At 34.3% G+C, this 22725-nt stretch overlaps 5 protein-coding genes across 7 annotated transcripts; 2 read left to right on the top strand and 3 right to left on the bottom strand.

Annotated features, from left to right (window-relative positions):
• The first annotated feature begins 1820 nt into the window (after nt 1–1820).
• LOC108470492 (thaumatin-like protein 1b) lies at nt 1821–4163 on the top strand. Its single transcript, XM_017771823.2, has 4 exons — nt 1821–1956; nt 2041–2107; nt 2190–2880; nt 3637–4163. The coding sequence occupies exons 1-4, from the start codon at nt 1870–1872 to the stop codon at nt 3758–3760; spliced, it is 969 nt and encodes a 322-aa protein (XP_017627312.2). The 5' UTR covers nt 1821–1869; the 3' UTR covers nt 3761–4163.
• Nucleotides 4164–5345: 1182 nt separating this feature from the next.
• LOC108481925 (calmodulin-lysine N-methyltransferase) lies at nt 5346–8590 on the bottom strand. Of its 2 annotated transcripts, none has more exons than XM_017785014.2 (7): nt 8347–8590; nt 8108–8261; nt 7797–7876; nt 6877–6937; nt 6609–6724; nt 6354–6486; nt 5346–5956 (listed from the first exon to the last, which is right to left on the bottom strand). In XM_017785014.2, the coding sequence occupies exons 1-7, from the start codon at nt 8444–8446 to the stop codon at nt 5677–5679; spliced, it is 924 nt and encodes a 307-aa protein (XP_017640503.1). In that variant the 5' UTR covers nt 8447–8590; the 3' UTR covers nt 5346–5676. The 2 variants fall into 2 exon arrangements, with proteins under 2 accessions (XP_017640503.1, XP_017640497.1); XM_017785008.2 differs by having other exon boundaries at nt 8108–8264; nt 8347–8582.
• A 1182-nt stretch (nt 8591–9772) lies between these two features.
• LOC108485605 (protein NUCLEAR FUSION DEFECTIVE 4-like) lies at nt 9773–13055 on the bottom strand. Its single transcript, XM_017789467.2, has 3 exons — nt 12648–13055; nt 10682–11499; nt 9773–10282 (listed from the first exon to the last, which is right to left on the bottom strand). Exons 1-3 carry the CDS (start codon nt 12972–12974, stop codon nt 9796–9798), a joined length of 1632 nt encoding a protein of 543 aa, XP_017644956.1. The 5' UTR covers nt 12975–13055; the 3' UTR covers nt 9773–9795.
• Nucleotides 13056–14935: 1880 nt separating this feature from the next.
• Nucleotides 14936–19168, bottom strand: LOC108456499 (rRNA (cytosine-C(5))-methyltransferase NOP2C). 2 transcript variants are annotated; one of them, XM_017755063.2, is made up of 10 exons: nt 18989–19168; nt 18757–18901; nt 17740–17830; nt 17216–17413; nt 16905–17143; nt 16666–16797; nt 16454–16521; nt 16280–16341; nt 16009–16147; nt 14936–15926 (listed from the first exon to the last, which is right to left on the bottom strand). In XM_017755063.2, exons 1-9 carry the CDS (start codon nt 19099–19101, stop codon nt 16014–16016), a joined length of 1182 nt encoding a protein of 393 aa, XP_017610552.1. In that variant the 5' UTR covers nt 19102–19168; the 3' UTR covers nt 14936–15926; nt 16009–16013. The 2 variants fall into 2 exon arrangements, with proteins under 2 accessions (XP_017610552.1, XP_052879266.1); XM_053023306.1 differs by having other exon boundaries at nt 14936–15906.
• Nucleotides 19137–22525, top strand: LOC108456509 (receptor homology region, transmembrane domain- and RING domain-containing protein 1). The gene is made up of 6 exons (XM_017755072.2): nt 19137–19473; nt 19592–19819; nt 19929–20315; nt 20751–20848; nt 21961–22029; nt 22130–22525. Exons 1-5 carry the CDS (start codon nt 19350–19352, stop codon nt 21982–21984), a joined length of 861 nt encoding a protein of 286 aa, XP_017610561.1. The 5' UTR covers nt 19137–19349; the 3' UTR covers nt 21985–22029; nt 22130–22525.
• Nucleotides 22526–22725: the final 200 nt, after the last annotated feature.

The following is a 22725-nucleotide window of genomic DNA, read 5'->3' as shown; positions in this document are numbered from 1 at the left end:
TTTATATTATATTATTTTAATATTTAATATTTTTTATTTATTAAAAGTTTTATATAGTTATCTTAACATTATTTTAATGTTTATATTACGTAGTATTATATATTTAGTATAAGTTTAATTTTTAATGTGTTCTAAATTACATAATATATATATAAATAACAAAATATAAACTATTATAAACTTAAAAACAAGTCGGGTCGAGCTTGGGCATTGAATATTCAAGTCCAAGCCTGGCCCATATTTTAAACGAGCTTAATTTTTTTGCCTAAATCCATTTTTCGGGCCTAATATTTTTGTCTATACCCTCTCAAATTTTGTACAAGCCTTCGGGCCCATACGAATAACCAAACTCAAACAGATCTAACTGAAACCCATTATTAAAACTAACATTTTTATCTAAGCCCTTTCAAATTTCACAATAATCCTCCAAATTTGAATAAATAACCCAATCTCAAACAAGTCTAATCCTTCACCATTTGCCTTAGAACTTCACGGCTGGTGTAAGGCCACGGAGGCGTTCGCATGATCTTTTGACATTGACCTCTGTTTCCTCACAAGTAGTCAACTGTTTAGCAAATAATAAATAAAACCCCCCAATTGACCACTGCAGTCAAGTTGCTTGCTTGTATGTGTTAGTAAAGGTATATATATATATATATATATATATATATATATAGGGCCAAAATTCCTTTATGCTAACACTTCATGTGAATCAACAAGTAAAATCCTAAATGAAGGTCAAGTGAGCTGAACAAAGCTCACCAACTTGCCTCAGCTAGATCCTATGTTGAGTTGAGCATAATGGAGCTAGATAATGATGTTTTGCAGCCTTAATCCAATCAAGATTTATACCCAACAAGTTTAAAATATTGACAAGTTGCACAATGATGGCCATATTTCCTTTATTATGAAGTTAGTCCTTATAATTTAATTTAGTGTAATTTTATCATTCTATTTTTATGAAATAAATAGCTTAGACTAAAATTTTGATCTGAATTTTCTTACGAGAATTCTTTTCAAATTATTATGTTGATGTATATATAAAATGTTAGAAAGGGTAATTTTAAAAAAAAATACATCTGTATTTTAATCGAAATAATTAATAAACTATTTGGACTAACCAATGACATTATAAAAGATAATAAAAAAACTAAATCAATGGGGAACATGCCATTAAGATTGGGAGGGGGTTAGTTAAATACTTCAAAAAATTTAAGGGTCTATTAAAATTTTTAAAAAATTTTGAGGGGCATTGAAGAATTTTCTAAAAATTATGAAGGGTTTAATTAGTTTTTAAATTTTTTTGAGAGGAGCAATGAGAACCTCAAAAAAAAAAATAGAGAGACCTAATTAAAAATTTCAAAACTCTGATAAAACTTTGAAAAATTTTCAAAATTTTGGGGAGCCAAACTAAATTATGTCAAATTAAAGTATATGTTGCGTATGGTGGCGAGGCACATAGAAAAAGTTCAGGTAGAACCAAATCTCTAACTTGAGCATGGTAAAAGGACCAAAACCGTAATTTGACCCACAATAATCATCCCTGTCAACTCCTTGTATAACTTGCTTGGTGATTACCCTCGACAACTTGCACATATAAGTTGACTGCCATTGGTTAAAAATATGAGACTCATAGCTTCTTGAATATGTTCAAATTACCTATCAAAATCATGGCCTCAAATTGCAAACCTGATGTCCTTTCTGCAACCTCAAATATGCAGAAATCCCAATGTACCTCATCAATACTTCCAAAAGCCTATTTCATCATTGATGTATTCTACTATTATATATATATATATATATGTCAGCTTTATAGCGACAATTTGTTTTGGTTTTCCTAAGCAAAGAAAAAGAATTACTTGGACAGCAATGGCCGACTGCAAATGTTTGCAGGTTGAGCATGTGCCTCATCATACATGCTTCTTTGCTCTGCCCCACTGCCCATATCATCACATGGTACCCACACATCAACATTAGATTTACTTTCTATATATATATATGCAACACTCTTAGTACTCACCAAAGTGTTTGCAAATATAGTTTCCAATGGCTGCTCTGCAACTTACGATTGTATTGGTTATGTTCGTCTTCCTTCAACTATTCTCAGGTCATAAATCATTTCGCCGAGTTCATTTCTCGTCGTTGTTGTTTTTGCTCCTGTTGTTGGTTTTAATCTGGTTTTATTACAGGTGCTCGTTCGTCGACGTTTACCATCATAAACAAATGCAGCTATACAGTTTGGCCAGGAGTGTTGTCAAGTGCTGGAATCCCACCACTTTCACCTACAGGTTTTGTTCTTCAACAAGGAGAATCGAAATCTATCGATGTTCCGACATCTTGGTCAGGTCGGTTATGGGGTCGAACTCTTTGTACCCAAGACTCTTCTGGCAAATTCACTTGTCTCACTGGAGACTGCGGTTCGTCTACGATAGAATGCTCTGGTGCTGGTGCTATCCCTCCTGCAACCCTTGCGGAGTTTACATTGAACGGAGCTTCGGGATTGGATTTTTATGACGTTAGCCTTGTGGATGGATACAATTTACCAATGATGGTATCTCCACATGGTGGTAAAGGAGGTAATTGTAGTTCAGCCGGATGTGATGCGGAATTGAACAGTAACTGCCCTTTGGAACTTAAAGTTGTCGATGGGAGTGAAGGAGTGGCTTGTAATAGTGCATGCAATGCTTTCGGCGACCCGAAATATTGTTGCAGTGGCGCTTATTCGACTCCCAATACGTGTAAGCCGAGCTCGTACTCGAAATTCTTCAAGACAGCATGTCCTACTGCTTATAGCTATGCTTATGACGATGGAACCAGTACCTTTACTTGCGCTGGTGCTGATTATGTCATTACTTTCTGCCCTACTACACCTTCCGCAAGGTAATAATTGCATTGCAAACCCCTTAGCTATTATGATTTAGTTGATCAGCTACTAAACAAATCATGGTCAATCCATATCTGTCAGTTGAAATTTCCCCATTCTTATGGTTTGGTATTGGGAGCCATATGGGGGGGGGACCATACATTGTTTAGTCCCAAGATGGCCTTCATGTACCTTTTTAGTAAAAGAACTATGAAAGCCATTATATTAGAAGTCGGATTGCGTTTTGTTCTTTTTACTTAAAAATGAGTAAATTAGTGTCTATACATTAGATCACTTAAAAATGAGTAAATTAGTGTCTATACATTAGATCAAAGAGTAAATTAGTTTTTTTGTTAAAATTTCATCCATTTCTAATGTTAAAAACTGGTCCTTGTACCTCATTCATGTGGCATGCTACATGTAACTATTTAATTATTCTGTCAGACACCTCCGTTTTTAACCGTAAAAATGGATGAAGTTTTTAAAGAAAAGGACCAGTTTGCTCTATGAACTAATGTACATGGACTACTTTCCCTATTTTTTTGAGTAAAGGCGACAAAATACGATCTGACTCCTATTATAGTGGCCTTCATGGTACTTTTACTTACTTTTTTTTTTTTTAATGTTCATCTTCATATACACTTCCAAAATCTAAGTCTCAGCACTGTCCCATGCTGCAACTGCATATGCCGTATACACCATTTATGAGCACCTCCCAATCATCATCACATCGAACTTATTTTGCCACTGATGTTGATTTATGGTTGTTGCAGTCTCAAGACCTCCGATCCCATGGCGGTCGATGTCTCAGCTAGTTCCCGGTCTACTTCATCAGCTCTCATTGTCGGTGTCATAACCAGTTTGGCCATAATATGGCAGTTCTGGCATCTCTTTTAACAATGCCGAGCTGCCAACCGACAACATTCAGGACCTCAACTATTTGCAAACTAATCGGAAACCGAGTGAAGATCAACAGTTGGCCACACAATCTAAAACCATCCAATGATATCACATAATCACCGGCCTGCATTTTCTTTCCAACTAGAAAACCAGTGTAATATATAAGTACAAAAGATAGAAAACATATATATCAGACATTATTAGAGGCAGGCAAGATAGAGGCATATTTTTCAATCGATTATTAGACATAAATTGCAGGAAAAAGACAATGATTAGTTGGCTATGGCTAAGGTTAATGTTTTGTTACCGTAGCCTACTAATGCCAAAGGAGATGAGTTCATTTGTCTCTATTTGTTCTTTAAGAAATGCAATTATTTAATGATTTGTTTAGTTTAAGATATATGGTGTGGGTTTGGCCGTCACAAGCTTTCAATTATTTTACCAAATGTTCATTATTAAATAATTTATTGCATCTGATCTGAATTTTTTAGTTGAGTTAAACGGTTCAAATGGGTTTTAAATACTAATTTGGATGTCGTACATGGCAGTTTAAATTAAATTTATTTAATTAAAAATTTATTTTCATTTCAGTAACTAGATATTTAAGTTGGCATTTAAAGGATTGCCGCTAGAGAAGTAACGGAATTTAAAGGTAGAGTGACCACTTCGTAACAAAACGATAACGTAAATGACTAAAATATAATCAGAGGCAAACAAAAGTAACTTTTTGTAGTTTACCCATTTTTATATTTATCAAGTTTAGGGATCAAAATAGACTTAATCGTTTAAGTATAAAAAAAAGTGTATGTACCAAAATGGACCTAATTATCAAGTCTAGAGAATAAAATTTATATGGGTAAAAGTACACTAATAATTACCCAACTATTAGTGAATTTATTTTTTGATTACCCAATTATTTAATTTAATTTTTTTTTGTCACTAGCTGCAAGCTAATGATAGCAACTTTTAAAATTGGCTTATGACAATTTTTAACTCTCGATATTTATAAATTATGTGAACTTAGTCTTGATTCTAATAAAATTTAACGCTCAACATTTACACATTATGTAATTTGATCTCTGTTTCGTAATTTCTTTTTTGTGAAATTGAGGGTTAATTTTAAAAGAAAGAGAAAAGATGAAAATCATTATATTGAATTTTTAGATATGTTTTGTATATTTTCAATCAAATTTTGTTAATAAATTTGTTTCTTTTAGCTTTTAAGTGAAATGGTAAAAAACCTACAAAAGACCAAATTTCACAATATGTAAATATTGAAAGTTAGATTTTTAGAATCAAAATTAAATTGATACAATGTATAAATGTTAAGGGTTAAAGTTGTTATTATGTCAATTTTAAAAATAGTCAACGTTAGTACTAGTGACCAGAAAAGACAAAATTGAACAGTTGGGTGATCATTTTTGTAACTTTTCATAAAAGACAAAGAATAATTATTTTGTAACTTTTCATAGTTTGGTGACCAAAAAAGATATTTACTAACATCAGTTTAGTAACTATTTTATAACTTTTAATAGTTAAGTGACAAAAAAGAAATTTACTAATAATTAAGTGACTACTAATGTAATTTATCCTTAACTTTATTGCTCAGAGAAGGAATATTCCATGCAGAGTTTCGGTGCATTCATCCATGCTTCATTTAAAAGGGAAGTCACTATGATAAGGATAAATTAAAAAATTAAAACATCACCATGTTCTTTCCATTCCCAACATAATAAAATGGCAAAAATAGCAATTGAAGTTGATATGGAAAGTGCATGTACATGTGAATCTTGCTGTCTTAAAAGATAACAACTATACTACTCATACCTGCACATGACATGGGTCAACCAGCAAGGAAAGATTCCCAAGAACAGTGGGCAGATGATCATGGGATGAATGCCAGTTGTTGTAGTTTATCTCGTAATTCTTATTAACAATGGGTAACAATGATCTTTTTCATATCCAGGCCATGACTCATCTCCATTCATGAACTGTTGATGACGATTCCATATTTCCGTGTCGTAGATCTCTGTTATGCTGAAAAGCAAGCCATTGTCCTTGATTTCCTCCAGAAACTTATCTAATGAGTTACCTCTTTTTGGGCTGAAAAGTATAGCTTCAGAGGGTCCTGGTTTTTTCAACAAGAGCTCTGTTACTTGAGCAAGATCTTTGTGGAATTCCTTGAAAAAGGTGCTGTTGAAAATCAGATATTAAGCTAAGAATAAGGCAGAAGATAAGCGCACCATTAAAGTGAGAAATTTGCAATACTACATGCCTCTAATGGTCCAGATATTCCATAACCTGTCCCTGCTAGGTTTCTTTCAGCCTCAAGATTGAGGTCACAAGAATAGGTTCGTGTGAGGTTTGCTTCCGTCCGAACGAACCTAACCTTTTTGCCTTCAACTCATAACAGAGGCTTTTCTTTCCCCTAGTTAGCGGACTATAAGTAGTCTCAATTGATTGACTGCTTACATCGTCCACAACACTAGATCAATTATAAAATCAAGTCATAATTCCTAGTACAGGGGCCTCTATGGTATTTTTGCTGATGCATTTGTTATTCATAACATGAGCCAGTAATAGGCCTTACCAATCACTTGCAACGATGACGTCGAAAGTGTGTGAGAGATTTGAAACTTCTTTCTCATTCCAGTGCAATTTCATGGGCTTCACTCTTGTTTCACCAAATGCTCCAGAGTTTGTGTTAATATTATGCAGAATATCTTCATGTTAAGGAACCTCAAGACATATATTCAAAGTGAATAGGAATGAAAGAAAAGGAATTGCAGGGAAAGCTGTTTCCTCCATATATAACAAGGTATATATGATGAAGTCAAAAGGATACAATCGACCACTTGAGGATTTCCATCTGAAATTACTACTTCTAATGCCTCTGTGGTTGCTGCAATGGTTAAGCCAGCTAAGCCATAACCTGATCCGAGCTCAATAACTCTTTTAGACCTGGCATATTAGAATTAGAATGCAGAAACATCATCCAAGTGAAAAGGAATACGGAATAGCTCGCAGATCAGCAGAAGCAGCCAAATCATGGTACCATCCTGGTTCTCAAGCTCGAGCAATTTTATTAAAGGAGATTAACCCTACTTACGAACCTGAACATGTCTGCATGTGATAAGCAATAATAGGCAAGGACATCTTCAGATGGCCACTGACCTGTATAAGAACATTTCAAATGAGAAAAGAAACAGTTTAATTAAGAAAGACAACTACTACTTGAAATTAACTTATAAGATACATATTAGTGACTAATAAGATACATAACATACAATCAGAGTTACAATAAGAAATTAACTCATGGCCATAATAACAGACATAGTGAAATTTGTTTAAGAAGTTCTGTTGGTTTCAATAAGTTAGAAAGTATCAATCCACCTTGCAGCGAACCAGACACAAATCTTACTCGATAAAGATAGACATGTTGAAGGGGGGTCGACTCCTTCGGGAGAAGTCTTCGAAGTGTCGTTCTGCCAGCTAGCCGAATTGGTCCCCCAACAATTGAAAGTTGTCCTCTGGGGAAGGTTTTGTCTCCCATGCTCTACCGGGAGTCAGTGTGCGGTAAGCGATTGCCCTGAGGGCTTGATTCACAGAGCCAGGAGTGCCCTCGGTTGTATGTGGATGTACGGCCAAACACCAAGGGGACATGAGTGTCTCAAGTGGTACCATATTCCTCAATAAGTGACCTATATGCCAAGTATGAACCCCATCAAGGGCGAGACGCTCACGTCACCATGGTGGGTGGTTGTATATCCACGTATGGTCGAGAGCGCTCCTAACTCTGTGAACTAGGCCCTCAAGGCAGCCGCTCACGGCATGTTGGCTCTCGACAGAGCACAGGAGACAAAACCTTTCCTGAAGGATAATAACTTCTGTTGTTGGGGGTCCAGTCGACTGTCTGGCAGATGACATTTCGAATACTTCTCCTGAAGGAGCCAACTAACCCTCAACAAGACATGGAAACAAACATCAGAGGAAAAAACTTGAAATTGATAAACAATGGGTAAAAGTAACTTACAGACAATCCCAGTATTGTCAATGTTATGTCTATTACAAATCTCAAAGTCAGTGAGGTCTGCATTATTATTCAATCTTTGACTGCATTAAGTTCCAAAGACAACAAACAGGATTAATGTTACAACACTTCCATTGAAGCTTGAGCATCAATACTAAGCAAGTCAGGAAACAAAAATGCTCCACTTTTTAACTAAAGATAAAATTGGTTTTTATGAAACCAAAACCATTGACTGCTCATTCCACCAAGTGTTCGAAGAAATGTCGAAAAGAAACTAGAAAAACAAAAAGGGTATCGAGTCTATGAAAACTCACGTTAAAACAAGCTTGGGACATCCTTGAGTGGGCAAGGTGTAGCAAAACTGGGCATCTCTAGACTCGTGATCATGATTTAGCAGTTGACACTGTATCAAGTTGAATCCTTTTGCTGCTTTTCTGGAAATGAGCTTCATGCCCAATTGCGATTCATCTTCTACACGATGATTAAAATCAGTGAACAAAGCTAAAACAATGCCATTATAAACAAATTGAGATCAGTGGATTGAAAAGGGTACCTGGATTTTTGGCACGATGAAGAACAGCTCGACTAAGGATTCTCCATCTTAATGAAGAAGCTGAAGGCTTTGAACTTGCACTGTTACTGTTCGTTTCCATTAAACTTCGTTCAATTTGATCTCCTCGGTAAAGCCTGAGAGACGGCCTTTGAGGGAAAAGCAGATTAGATTCTGGTGACAGCTGGTTTGAGATTGGGTTCGGTCAAATAAGGACCAAAATGATAAAATGGTTAAAAATTGAGGATTAAATTTTCTATTATGCTAATTAAGAAAGAGGCATTTCATTTAAGTGAGCTGTTATATTTGTTCTTTTAAAAAAAGTATGGTTAGTGATTTCTGATTTAATGGTAAGTGACGGAGATCGGAGAAAAAATTGTTTAGATTTTTGTTGGTAAATTTGTGATATTTAAAGTTATTTTATAAAAAAATTAAACTTTAGAAGAGAAGGATAACGGGAAATTTCGATTGATGTAAGTGGTGCGAATAGTGAAGGCCATACAATAATAATTTTAACAGCCTAGTGACTTAAATGAAAACTTTCAAATAGTTTAATGATCATTTCGTAACTTTTTAAAATTAAGTAACTAAAATATAAACTTACTATAAATTTAGTGATCTTAAGCGTAGTTTACCATTAACAATTTAACAAAGGAGTGGCCAAAACCTTCTATGTTTGTGATAAAATTGAAAGTTTTTAAAATATGAGTGACCAAAACAAAAATAGATTAATATATTATTCACCAACGAGTGTAATCGATCAACCTTTTGGTTATTAATTAAATCATGCAATATAGCAATTTTAGTCCCTCAGCTTGATATTTTTTTCAACTTGGTCCTGAAATTTTACAACTTTTATAAATTTAGTTTCTTTACTTTTATAATGTCATTAGTTAATTTAAATAGTTAATAATATTAACTAGTTCGATTTAAAAAAATACTTATATCAACTTTTGTAAAAACACTATTCCAAAATAAAAAATTATTTTATCATGAAGAGAGAAATTTTTGGGAATCTAGAATTAAGTTGTATAATGTTATGATGTTCAAGTGTAATTTTACCATTTTAATAGCTTATACATTTATAATTTTTAAATGGTTATATCAAAATTTTATATTTTGAGGATCAAAGTGTAATTTTATTGTGTACTAACTTAAAATTTTATAAAATTTAAAGGACCAAAAGTTTAATTTCCGAATTTAGGGGAGTCAGCCCCCGTCCCGCGCACCCCTGCATGAGAAGTTTTAATCGGTGTTTTCATCTTTAATTTTTTTATATTACTACTAAGTTTTTTTTAATAACAATCGAATTTAATTTTTTAAATCAAAAATAAAAAATAAATTCTTAAAAATAAAATTACATCAAATAAATTTTAAATATACTAAATATACAGAACCTTAAAATATATTTTAAGATTCAAGTCCCAAATAAATAAATAACCCAAGATTCAATCAATATTTTGCTGAAGAACAATCTGTTGCAGATACAGCAATGGCTCGTTTACTTTCATGAATCCTAACATAAACATTTCTTGTCCTAACAGCCAGCAAAACATCCAATCCCAACCCAACAACACATGTTAAAGCCATAATCACAAACACAAGGCAATAACATTGAGCCCCAACACAAGTGTTACCTCCGCCGTCAACGACGGTGGCTTGTGCATCATATAAATACCCAGCAAGCAAACCAGAGAAAAGGAAGGAACCTAAAGGAAGGTTGAGGATAAGGATGTTGTACAAAAGACCATAGTACTTCAGACCAAACAGCTCTGAGGCAACTGGAACTGTAATTGTCAGGCGAACCCCATAACATATTCCGACCAGGATAGAGCCGATGTATAGTGAGCCGGGTAGGGCTAAGGCCATGGCGATATAGCCGATCGCCATTAGAACTTGTGATGCTGCGTTCCATAGTGGCCTTGGTGTTCCAAATTTCCTATACAATAAGGGAAAAAATAAATCAAATTTGTTTTATTCAGTCATCCAGATAAAATTATAAATTTTAATGTCAAAAAAATTATATTATATTTTGCATAGAGAATAAATTGATATAAAATATAAAAATTAAAAATTAAAATTACTATTATATTAATTTTAAAAGTTATTATGTTAGTCGGCCAATAATAAAGAAAGATAACAAAATTAAAGAATTGAGTGACAAAAAAATTGTTCTTTAAATCAAATATAAAATAAAATCTTATAAAATTAAGATATTATAGCAAACTAAATAAAAATATTTATAGAATTAAAATATATAATAAGTTTTATAGAAATAAAAAAATTATATAATAAGTTTAATTTTGCCAAATTAAGGAGAGAAGAGAAAATTTATTACCAGATATAGTATTCTGATATTAAACCCGAAGCAATGCGTCCGAAGAAACCCCAAATGCTTGTAAGAGAGATGAAAATGGAGACATCCAAGTAGCCAAGAGCTATCCCCATTTGTCCCATGTTGTTCATCACACACATCCCGGTTCCGACACCGCAAAGAAACGAGACGAACAATACCCAAAAATCAAATGTTCGTATCATCTCGACGATCGTATGATCTTCCCCGATCGACGGTCGTTTTCGTTCGAGATACTGCAGCTCAACACCTGTTGTTGTTGTTGTCGTCGTCTTTGGTTGGTCCGCTAACAACGACACTTTCATCGGCCGCTCGATATCTGAATCGGACAATGGTTTAGATATGAACGAATACAATGGTACACTCAATGGAGTTGCTAGTAGGACAAGGAGTCCTACCGCAAATGCCAACGATAAAACCCGGCCGTGATTGCCGGTGATATCAAAGGCCAATAAATAGACGGCTAATATGATAGCAATGCCATTGAAGACGTGGAAATACAGCGTTTCTTGCCGGAGTTCGCTCGGGTTGGAAGTCGGGGTTGGGATTTCGTGGAGGAAAAATGTAGCGGTAAGACAAACGATGGCCGGAACAACGGCAAGAATGAAGAGAAACGTTGAAGGGTCCGAAGAAAACAGAGCTGTGCATATATCCGTGAAGATTGCGGTACTGAGTCCGACATAGCCCTTAAGGATCCCCGAGACCGGGCCTCGATTTTTCGGGAAGTTTCGCATACAAGTAACCAGAACTGCAGTGTTCATCCATGTAGTGCTATTGCCTCCCATACATAGAAACATACACATCTGCAAATTGACCATATAAGCTCATATGTGTTAAAATCAAGTTAATTTCATAAAGCATCCCTAAACTACTGATCAAATTCTAAATTAATCCATGAACTTAAATTTTTTTTCTAATTGAGTCCTCAAGATATCAATATTGCATCAATCAGGTCTTTCTGTTAGCATAGCAATCTATTTTAGCATTAAAAACTAGCTGGATATGACGATAATTATATTTAAAGCACGTGGATCAAATTACAAAAATGTGCATATTATTGTATGGTCAGTTTGGACATGATATGTAAAAAAAAAAAAAAGGAAAATAGGGGCATGGTAAATTTATTCCTTTACTTCCTTTAAAACTTGCAAAACTTTAAGTTAATCCAAAGGTAATTTTTCATTTTAACCCCACTAAATTTTAAAATTCAAATTTGACCCCTTCAAAAATGAAACGTGTATAGTTTAATCCATCAAGAAATTGTAAAATTTCACATTAAGAGATAAAATTATATTTTAGCTCTCTTGAAAATTTATAATTCAAATCTAACACCCCAAAAAAGTTCTCACTTTGTCTATCTTTGAGAGCTATATATTTTTTTATCATACAAAAATTAAACAAACATTTAATGCTCAAGTTAATGACTAGGTTGGTAAAATAACATATTATATACAATACTGATACTTTGAGAACTCAATTATAAAGTTCTAAAGTTTGGAGATTAATTTGAAATTTAAACCATAGTTTGAGGACCCTAATGCAATTAACTTTATATATATGTTAACCCTTTCAAGAATATATGTAACATTAACGGGTGTAATCAAGATAATCCAACTTGAGCTCTACTCGAAATTCAGAATTCAATATTCAATTCGAGCTTAATTGAACATCAAATTATTGATTTTGTACTCAAATTTAAATTGACTAAATTACATTCATTTATATTTAAGCTCTTTTAAGATAATAACAATAAAAATATAATTTAGTATAATAAATTAAAAAAATCAATTAAGCTCATAAACCATTCAAATAAAATATTAAAATCCGATTCAAAAATTCAAACTCTACTTAATAATTACCGAATTTAATCTAATCAAATTTGAATATCATGCAAATACAAGTATCACATTTACGTTTATAACGTAAGCATTGTATATCAAAAGAACCTTACCTGCCAGTATGGAAGTGGATGAATTCGCTGGCTAACAACAAGCCATTGAGCTCCATATCCTATGAACCCTTCGACCGATCCGATAATAAGTAAAACCGACGTCGGTAAACAATCGGAAGCAAACCCGGCAACGAGCCCAAAAGCCTTGCCGACGTCTTTAGCGACAGAAAGGTTGTTGAGCTGCAGCTGAGTAAGGGACATAAGCGATTTCAATGCATCGGAGTAATTGGCAAATGTATAGTTGTTGCCGCAAATGGCCTGAACCCAAATAGCAGCCACCAGTCCAAGCCATTTTCCGGCACAGGAAAGTGAAAAGAAAGGACCCATTTGTGAAAGAAATTACAAAGAAAGTAATAGATACGAAAAAAATATTGATGTAGATGAGTTTTATGGAAATAATATTGGTATTTGACCATTGCTGTATATATATATGTATGTATATATATAGTTTTTGTTATAGCTTGATTATGAAACAGGCGGCTGCTGTTTATACCTTGGTTTTAAAATCCCACCATTGGAGCCAGGACGCTTCATTATCAGCGTGGATTTGTATTAATTTTTGAAGGAACCTATTTAAAATTTCTAAAAGTTGAGGGTAAACTACATTAATAGTCACTCAATTATTAGTAAATTTCTTTTTTGATCATCAAATTATGAAAAGTTACAAAATGATCACCTAACTATTAGTTAATTTCTTTTTTAATTACCAAACTATTCAATTTTACCTTTTTTGGTCACCAGGTGGCTAACGGCGGTAGCTTTTTAAATTGGAATGATAGTTGGGTGACTATTTTTAAACTTTTTATAGTTGGGTAATTACTAGTTTAATTTATCCAAAAATTAATTGGGTTTAATGAGAGCTTAAAAAAATTGAGGAATCTAATTAGTTTTTTTTTTTTTAAAAATTGACAGCATAATGAGAATTTTACTAAAAAGAAATCTGAAGGAGCTTAATTGAAAAGTTTCAAAATTTTTAAGGGCCTAGTGAAAATTTCAGAAATTTTGGGGGCCACCGGCGCATATTACGGCGGATCCGCCCCTGTTTTAAGCATCCAAATTTAAAAGCGAAAAAACGAAGCCGCCAGCTTATGTAAATTGCTAATATACAATATATAATTATTGGTCTAATTCCGATTTTAGTCCCTATATTATGTAGAATTTTGAGATTTAATATTTCTACTTTAATCGGACATAAATTGATTTCTCTAATTTTGTAATGTTATTAGAAGGTTCAAATTGATTAGCTTCTATTCTTTTCTTTTTGTAATAAAGGACTTCTACAAGTACAAAAAAAATGTGTAAACACAAATACATACTCAAGCAAACTATAAAGTAAAATCAATTCGTTTTAATAGACAGACGAAATAAAAAATGATCCGAATTAAAACTCACATGTTCACATGGTCGGACTTATATTTGTGTACTCAAGATCTAGAGTCTTAATTTTTGCTCCTAATGTCAAGGCTTCATTGACATTAGATGCTACTTCGAAAATGATGAAATAATTTCTTTTTCTTTTCTTTTTGTAAATAGTCTTAAGACACTCGATTGACATGCAAATTGTTAAGAATTCTATACTGGGCCAAGATAAAATTAAAAAATTGGGGGGAGAGAGAAATATTAAAATTTATTTGTTAAAATGGCTTAAAATGAATTTTTGGAAGGGCCAAAAATGTAAAAAAAATTATTTAATCAAGGAACTAAAAAAGATTAAATAGAATTAAGGGCTAAAAAGGAAGTTAAACCATTTAACCATGTGTTTTCAATTTAAACCTATTAAAAATATTATTTTATAATTAAAATAGAGAGATTAGATTCTAAATTTCAACATAGTAGAGGGTCTAAAACCAAATTAGACCTACAAGTATTCTATGGTAGCCGCTGATTCAAGTTAGATGAATAAAAAATTTGGCATGTCAAAATCAGGCCCCAAAATGTTGATAAGAATAGAAAGCAAATTGGTCTGGCGATCCAATCCCACATCGATGAGCGTCCATTTCACTTAATACCATCTTAAAGCAAAGCAGCCGAAGGCAAATCAAATATGAAGGTTGACCGCGGTTTCCAATATAGGAATATCAACTACTTGAGTATCTTCATTTTTTTAATTATTTAAATTAAAATTTTACGATATTCAAATTTGTAAAAATTCGAATTCAAAAACACTGAAATTCATTTTATATAAATATTAAGTCAAAATTATAAGCATTTTGGATAGTAATGCGGATTTAGATAATGAATACCTAGAATATCTATCCGAATTTGTTCTAATCCGTATCGGATTGTAATTTCAAAATCCGAATCCACAATTTGAATTAAACCAAGAGGCATAGGCACAGTTTCAAACTACTCATGTAGTGCTTTTGCATGAGTAAACACTTAATCAAGAAGAGTCATAAAGTTGACAACTTAGACATATGTTGATGTAAAGACGTAAGTTTTGAGTCTAGGACGGCAAGATGCCGGAGCTAAAATCTCTTCCATCCTCATGCAACGGACGGACAAGTTTCGGGTACTCTTTAATAAAGGTAGGAAAGTCAGCGTTACACATTAGAAAAAGTTGCATGTACATATAACTTAGACATACCTTGACGTAAGGATGGAAGTTTTGAGCCTAAGGCCACATGATACCGGAGCTAAAGTCTCTGTCATGCTCATGTAACGGACAAGTTTCGAGTACTCGTCAATAAATGTAAGAAAATCAGTGTTACACATTAGAAAAAGTTGCATATACATAAAACTTAGACATTCGTTGATGTAAGGACGGAAGTTTTGAGCTTAAGGCCACATGATACCGGAGCTAAAGTCTCTGTCATGCTCATGTAACCGACAAGTTTCGAGTACTCATCAATAAATGTAAGAAAATCAACGTTACACATTAGAAAAAGTTGCTTATACATATAACTTAGACATAAGTTGACGTAAGGACGTTGAGCCTAAGGCCACATGATACTGGAGCTAAGGTGTCTGTCATACTCGTGTGATGAAGAAGTTTCGAGTACTCACTAATAAATGTAGAGAATTGCATATGTATATAACATCTACAAGATGGAATCCAACATGCTTGCAATGAGGTAAAGAAAGGTAGTAACGATAAATTCTGTAATTAAATTGGGATCATTTTTATAACTATACTAAAACAAACAATCAAAATACAAAATTTTTTGATCATCAATAAAAAAACCAGTGTTACCAAAAGTAGTGAAACAGGCAACAGCCGAGATCTGAGGTTGAAGTGCAGCAACGAAGAGACGATTCTCTGCACCCCAGAATGTAAATCTGTAAGTAATGCAACGTAAGCTACAATTATCCGGCAAAAATGCGGCTACTTCCATCTTTTAGAGACCTAAAATGAACAAACCTTAATTAAGCGGCGAGTTTTGTGAACTTAGCTACAAAAAGTCCACTAGTTTGTGATGTCAAGGGATCGAATCGTAATGTCTTTGGTATCCTCCCACTTTTACAGGGCCACTCTTCTGCTTCGTTTATTTCCTGTAGTTCTAATCAACCCGAAGGCAATATATATCTCTTAGAACGTGAGAATGAAGGAGAAATATGACAAAAGGCTCATTTAAACATCAATAATAAGAATTTAAACGACACTCTTTGTCTTGTAGGAGAGTTTATACTACCTGCAGAAGTGTTTTCCTTCAAGAACTGCTCTACTATGTCTTCGTTCTGAGCAACTGTCAAACTAATTAACGGAAAAAGGTAAAAAGAGGTAATCAGAACATTGCTGTGCATCTTTTTATGTGAGTGTGTGTGCTATATGTTTACACGACGCAAGAGATGCCAACGAAACACACCTGCAAGTGCTGTAAACCAGCAACCCCCCGACTTTCAGCAGTCTAAAACCATTCCTTAGAAGTTTTAACTGTGAGAAAACAAATAAAAAAGACCAAAAACAAAGGCGAAAATATTTAGAGAATCGCAAAACGGTAAAGGAACTACATGAAGAAACAAAACCGTGCGAACAATATATATATGTATATAAATCATGATGGAAAAATGGCATTGCCTGAAGTAGAGTTAAGCTATCTGTTCTCACGGCATCCAATACACGGCGTTGAAGAGTTGTCCATCCCCAATTTTCAAACTTTTGGATATGTTTAACCGATCCATCATGCGTACATTCTGCATCCACGAGTACCTGATACGTTGTAAGCACGGCACCGATTAGTTTGCCTTCGCATCAGATAAAACATAAAAGAAGAAAAGTCGATTTCTGAGATGATTTAAAATTAAATACGACTTCACCTTGTCATAACTGCAGCTTGAAACTTCAAGATCGGACATGGTTTTATACAGTTTGTTTTTACTGAGACCGACTACTCCGGAATGCCGTCCGTAAAAGATAAGTTCAGGGTTTTCACTCATTGTAACCGATTGTAAAGACATGGTTTCCCGTGCTTTTGCAGCTCTTTTCCTTTCTTTCCATGGTCTCCTAGAAGTCCATTCCCTAAATCTTTCATCCTTTTCCTCGAACGAAGATTCGCCTGTTCGAGGAACACGTCAAAGCAGACAGACATGTATGTCGAGTTCTCGAAAAAAATTAGCAGATTTATTACATGATCTAGAACGGGAATCGACCCTCAAAGGAGCAAGAGAAAATGTTGTCCCATCAGCAACAAATAGTCGGCACCGATCACCCAAGGAATATTTTTGCAACATCGTTCGACAAGCTGCTAACCGATGTCGTGCAACATCAACACCAGTTACAGAACCCGAACCACCAAGAAGATCCAACATCATACAAAGTTTAGCACCTGAAGGACATACACAAGAAATAAGTTCGGCAAAAACTCTCTATACAAAGCTGAATCAGTGAAATCAATCAAGAATTCGATCCCGGCAAAATACATATAATTTTCAGTAACATTCAAACGAGCAATCTAAGAACTGTGAACAGTAACACAGATATAAATCTCATCCAAGACTTGATATCAGGATGATCCCTTTGAGAATAGATTGCATTTTAAGGTTTGATCAGGACTTTATCAACCTTACCATTCCTCTTACACTAGAGGTGTATATGAACGCATGTGCTGGACCAGTTGATTATACATAATAACGGGAAAAAATGATTGATTACCGGGAGCAGCACAGAGATCGAGCACATGGTCCCCTGGTGAAATATTCAAGACTGACACAGCAGCACCAGAAGCAGCATCAATTCCATAAATCTGAAACACCAAAAATGCAAATCGAAACAAAAAATGAATATCGAAAGATATGAAAGAGTAAATGCTTCATAATCCGAACAACATGCCTAAAATTAACATAAAGAACAAACAAAAATTTTCTTTTCATAGGCGTGCTTAGTAAAAAAAATCAGAGAAATTGAAAGATAATTTTCTTTAGATTTATTACTTGATAGAGTTGAAAGAAATGAGAGGCAAAAAAAAGAAATTCTTGAAAAATGCATCATATTGAAACTAACTTAAGTGCATCCCTCATTTTCTCTCCTCTTATCATCACAATTTGGAAGCTAAAAGTACCATGGAGGCTCTATACTAAGAGTCAAATTGCATTTTGCTCCCTCTACTAAAAAAAAAGAGCAAATTAGCCACTGTACATTATATCAAAGAGCAAATTGGTCTTTTTGTTAAAAATTCTCCCCATTTCTATTGTTTTGCTGTTTGATTTACCATTTTTTTAGTAGAAGGGGCAAAATGCAATTTGATTCCTAGGGCCTCCATGATACTTTTAACTAATTTGGAATGATTTGTTTTAATGTATTAGGATAGAAAATAACCATCTCTTCTATTTTCCTTCTCACTTTTCTTACCTACCAAACACATTCAAAATTTATTTTCTCTCCACTTCTCCTCTCTATTTTTCTATCTTTCCCTTTTTTTCTACTCTACCAAACACACCCTAAAGACCCAAACTTCAAATTATAAGCTACAACCATCTTTTAAAACAGTTTCTCTAGGATAAGAAGGAATACATAAACACCATCGTTTAAAACAAGAGACAAAAATTCCAGGCCTTATCAACATTTTCAGAATAAAAAGGAAGAAACAGATGTCAAGGTTCAATCAATCAATGGAACTTTAAGCTAAAAATATCAGCACAAGTATTTAACGTAAATTACTAAATTCCTCACCTTCCCATCCAAGTATGATTTTGAATTGGCAATCAAAATATCAGGTGGAAGAGAATAAAAACCAGGTAACCAATTCACTTTCTCAAGCTTACACTTTATCTCAGCTTCAATTCCTTCAATTTCAGCTTCACTCCCTGGTTTCAATCTTTTTTTACACAATAAAAAACAAATGAAATTCAAAAACAACCCACAAACTCCAGCCAAAAAGATGAAATAAGTTTATGAAACTTGCCTTAGGTAACGAGGGGTTGAATCAGAGGCTATATAAATTGATGGGTCGATCCCATTTGCTTGAAGAAAGCTAAGGAAAGCTTCGGGCAATGGCGATTTTGAAGGTTCCTCCATTATTGAATCAAACAAGTTCGTGAAGAGGGCCTTAAACGAACTGTATATATGTATATTTTTATATAAACCCCTTTTTTTAGCCGTCACATCTGTTGATAAAACGACGGCGTTTGTTACCCAAGGATAGTACCTTCCACAAGACTCTTATTTTTTATTATTACTTCACTGTGTTATCAGAAAATCTGAAAATTAAAAGCTTCAAAAAAAAAAAAAAAAAAGAAGGGGGGGGGGGGGGATAGCAATTAGAGATGAGAGAAGCTTTGTTTGGGATTTTTTCATTGTTATTTATTGCTTATTTCAGTGAATTAGCTTCATCTACCATTGTTTTTAAGCCCTTATCAATTTCCTTGCCGGACCTTCCCGCCAAATTCGGTAACTTTCCTTCTTCCTTATACTGTTTGTTTACCGGGAAACTGCGGGAAAACTTCACAAAAGCTTAAACTTTGCAAAAAATCGAACTTTAATAAGCTTTTTTTTTTTTGGTGTTTAGCTATTGGGAATAACACGGGCGTTTGCGGTGCTCTTGAAGTGGCGGATCCATTGGATGCTTGTAGTCCGCTCCGAAACGGATTCGGATCTAATCAAAGTGATTCTATAAGACTTGCTTTGATAATTAGAGGGGATTGTTCTTTCGAGGAGAAAATCCGAAACGCTCAAAATAAGGGTTTTTCTGCTGCAATTGTTTACGATGATAAATATAGTAACAATTTAGTATACAGTAAGTAAATTTCCTCTTTGGGTTTGAATTGAATTGAATTGAATTTAAGTTGTTTTAGTGAACTTTTAGAAGATTATTAAATTGGGGATTTTTGTTTGTTGTTTTGAAGTGATGGTGAAACCTAAAGGAATCAAAGTGCTAGCTGTTTTTGTTTCTAAATCTGCTGGTGAATTTTTAAAAGATCAGGCTAAAGGTGAAAATGGGGAATGCTGTATTTACCCACCATTGAATGGGAAAGCATGGACTGTTTTTTCTATTTGTTTCCTATCACTTGTTGTTATAGCAGCTTTCTTGGTGATTGCCTTTGTTGCTCCTAGAAGCTTGTTGAATTGGCAACGAAGGAGTTTAGTGAGAAGTGTGGATAGTAAAATGGTTGAAGCTCTTCCCCGTTTTGTGTTTGGCTCGGCTCGTTCGGGTATTGCCGGTGAAACTTGTGCGATTTGCCTCGAGGATTATAATGACGGGGAGCTTCTTAAAGTGCTTCCTTGTCAACATGGTAGGACTTTTTTCGCCTTTGGATCAATATCGAGCCTTTTATATTACATTGTAGCTTGATTTTTGTGAGATCGGAAAGTAAGTGTTTTAAATGTAGAAAGTGGAGGATATATATGACTTTTAGCCTAGGAACTACGAAATTTTCACAAATTTGATATATGGAAAAGACTTAGCTTGATGAAATTGTTTAGCACATTAAGCTTGGATCATTAGTTGTTTAAAGGCACCCTTGTTCTGAACCCATGTACTTATTTGATCATTTTAGTCGGACCTTGATTTGACTCCAAAGTTTTACGAGTCCGGAAAGAGAGATGATGTTGCTGTTTGCACTTTACAGATAAATGAACACAATATTCAAAGCTTGTTTCCCCGATCATTTCTATTCAAGATCTTGTTGTTTGTAGATATTAGTTAATGATCATGAATTTTGCTGCAGATTTTCATTCAAGCTGTGTGGAGTCATGGCTGACTAAGTGGGGAACGTTTTGCCCTGTATGCAAACTCGATATGACAACCAAATTTGCATTTTCCGAGGTTAGTGATCAAAGGCATTATTTCTGAGTTCGTATTTGATTTGTAGAGTTACAGCATAACAGGCATGCTTCTATTTTTAGTGTAAGCTGAGCTTTAAGCTATTGTAAGAACTTATATAGTGGTTCTTGTTAGATCAAAATGAACTGACCCGTTGCACATATTACCATTTTTTGTCGTAATACTGAGATATGATCATTGGTAACTTCTATGCTGGATTCTTGGTTATTCTCTCGGATTTCACGGTCATACCAAGGCCTGTGAGCATTCAATTAACTAATCATATGAGTAGAAGTTTCCAATGAAGGTTAGGGGAATAGTTTATTTATTTTCAGAAATCCGTTAGGGTAATTACTAGTAATGACATTTGCACAAATCTCAATAGCTTGTCACGCATTAGAGAACTTTGCAAATTTCCGTATGGTGAAAGTACATATAAATGATAAAAGCATGGCAATCCCTACATTCTGCTAAAAGCATCACAAGGCCAGCCTACAGTACGCCTTTGTGTTTTGGTTTAGGTGATTCATTCTTAGCAATACGAGATAGTAGAAAGTCCGACTTTGCTTCTTAATCTAGCAGTTGAGAGATATTAATTGCAATGAGATTAAATTTCCCTGTTAATGTTTACTTGGGCTAATCGTGACATGATGGCATTTTGGTGGTGGCAAACGATACTAGAATGGCCAGTCTTATTACCTTTGTACCATATCATGAAGACATATTTTGTCTACATTTCTCTCCTTCGTTGCAAAGATAAGGATCTTGACCCGACATACCGTACCTTATTGTTTACTTCGCTAGAACTAGGCCTATTCTGACGTGCCATTGGTGGTGAAAAACATCACTCGAATGGCTGGTCTTATTATCCTTGTAGCATCTAATGAAGACATATTTTGGCTACATTTCTCTCCTCTATTGCAAAGATAAGCCCTGGCTTACCTTATTGTTTACTTTGCTAGAACTAGGCCTTATTGTGACATGATGGCATTTGGTGATGGAAAACATGACTCGAATGGCCGTTTTGTCTACATTTCTCACCTTTATTACAAAAATAAGAACCTTGAACCGACGGACCTTATTGCCACTGAAATCTCTTTATCTTCATTTGACAGATCAAGCGGGGCAGCCGAGTGTAGATTCAATAATCGAACATGATCTTTTGGCTTGGTCTTCAAATTTGGGTATGAAGCAAACATCTCTCAAATGGATCATTTGAAATCTATAAAACTCACACGTAGGTCTAATTTCTATTTTGTTTTCTTCCTAATGTTAATGTTTCAGTGTGCCGCTTTCTCCTTGCAATGGCCATCCCTATCAGAAGTGTGTTTCTGCACCCTTGGTCTCTTCAAAATCATGCACAAAACATTTGGGAAACGCTGATGCAGCCGTTTAATGTCTGGCCATTGTATTTACTCTCCGGCTTCAAAATGATTCGCTGGCATTGTGGTGTATAATTTTCAACCGAAAGGGTCAAAAACCGAACAGTCTTCCCTGTATGAATGATGTTCTCGTACATGGTTACTTTCTCGTTTGGTCCAAAATGGGTGATTTATGAAGAAAAGTTCCCTGGTTGGATGATGTATTGATACTAGTGTTGTAGCAAAATAGTCATTTCCATGTAAAGCATGAAACAATAAAGATGCAATCAATCAATTCAATGGTTCATTATTGCCAAAATTTAAAGATATGCTTGCTAGGAATTCAAAGTAGGGGTGTAATACAACTCAAATAGTTGCAAGCTCGAGTTCGGTTCATCTTGAGGTTAATCGAACATTAATTTTTCAGTTTGAATTCGTTTATTGATTTTCATACTTAAACTTGAATTCGAGCTTTAATTAAGTATAATAAGGGTAAAATATAATTTTATAATATAAAAA

The sequence above is a fragment of the Gossypium arboreum genome, chromosome 2, assembly GCF_025698485.1.
Source record: "Gossypium arboreum isolate Shixiya-1 chromosome 2, ASM2569848v2, whole genome shotgun sequence".
Taxonomy (NCBI): domain Eukaryota; kingdom Viridiplantae; phylum Streptophyta; class Magnoliopsida; order Malvales; family Malvaceae; genus Gossypium; species Gossypium arboreum.
This window is presented reverse-complemented; position numbering and strand designations above follow the sequence as displayed.

Bases quoted from the DNA above. Each gene is read 5' to 3' on its own strand.
- LOC108470492 (XM_017771823.2), top strand. From the start codon at position 1,870: ATGGCCGACTGCAAATGTTTGCAGGTTGAGCATGTGCCTCATCATACA. The intron at 2,108-2,189 runs GTCATAAATCAT...GTTTTATTACAG, and splicing joins CTTCCTTCAACTATTCTCAG to GTGCTCGTTCGTCGACGTTT. The intron at 2,881-3,636 runs GTAATAATTGCA...TGGTTGTTGCAG, and splicing joins CCTACTACACCTTCCGCAAG to TCTCAAGACCTCCGATCCCA.
- LOC108481925 (XM_017785008.2), bottom strand. From the start codon at position 8,446: ATGGAAACGAACAGTAACAGTGCAAGTTCAAAGCCTTCAGCTTCTTCA. The intron at 7,877-8,107 runs GTGAGTTTTCAT...AACTTAATGCAG, and splicing joins TGTCCCAAGCTTGTTTTAAC to TCAAAGATTGAATAATAATG. The intron at 5,957-6,353 runs GTAAGGCCTATT...GATTTTCAACAG, and splicing joins GTCATCGTTGCAAGTGATTG to CACCTTTTTCAAGGAATTCC.
- LOC108485605 (XM_017789467.2), bottom strand. From the start codon at position 12,974: ATGGGTCCTTTCTTTTCACTTTCCTGTGCCGGAAAATGGCTTGGACTG. The intron at 11,500-12,647 runs GTAAGGTTCTTT...GTCAATTTGCAG, and splicing joins ATCCACTTCCATACTGGCAG to ATGTGTATGTTTCTATGTAT. The intron at 10,283-10,681 runs GTAATAAATTTT...CTTATTGTATAG, and splicing joins ATATCAGAATACTATATCTG to GAAATTTGGAACACCAAGGC.
- LOC108456499 (XM_017755063.2), bottom strand. From the start codon at position 19,101: ATGGAGGAACCTTCAAAATCGCCATTGCCCGAAGCTTTCCTTAGCTTT. The intron at 17,414-17,739 runs GTAATCAATCAT...TATGTCCTTCAG, and splicing joins CGATCTCTGTGCTGCTCCCG to GTGCTAAACTTTGTATGATG. The intron at 16,148-16,279 runs GTAGTATAAACT...CGGGTTGATTAG, and splicing joins GAAGGAAAACACTTCTGCAG to AACTACAGGAAATAAACGAA.
- LOC108456509 (XM_017755072.2), top strand. From the start codon at position 19,350: ATGAGAGAAGCTTTGTTTGGGATTTTTTCATTGTTATTTATTGCTTAT. The intron at 19,820-19,928 runs GTAAGTAAATTT...GTTGTTTTGAAG, and splicing joins TAGTAACAATTTAGTATACA to TGATGGTGAAACCTAAAGGA. The intron at 20,316-20,750 runs GTAGGACTTTTT...ATTTTGCTGCAG, and splicing joins AGTGCTTCCTTGTCAACATG to ATTTTCATTCAAGCTGTGTG.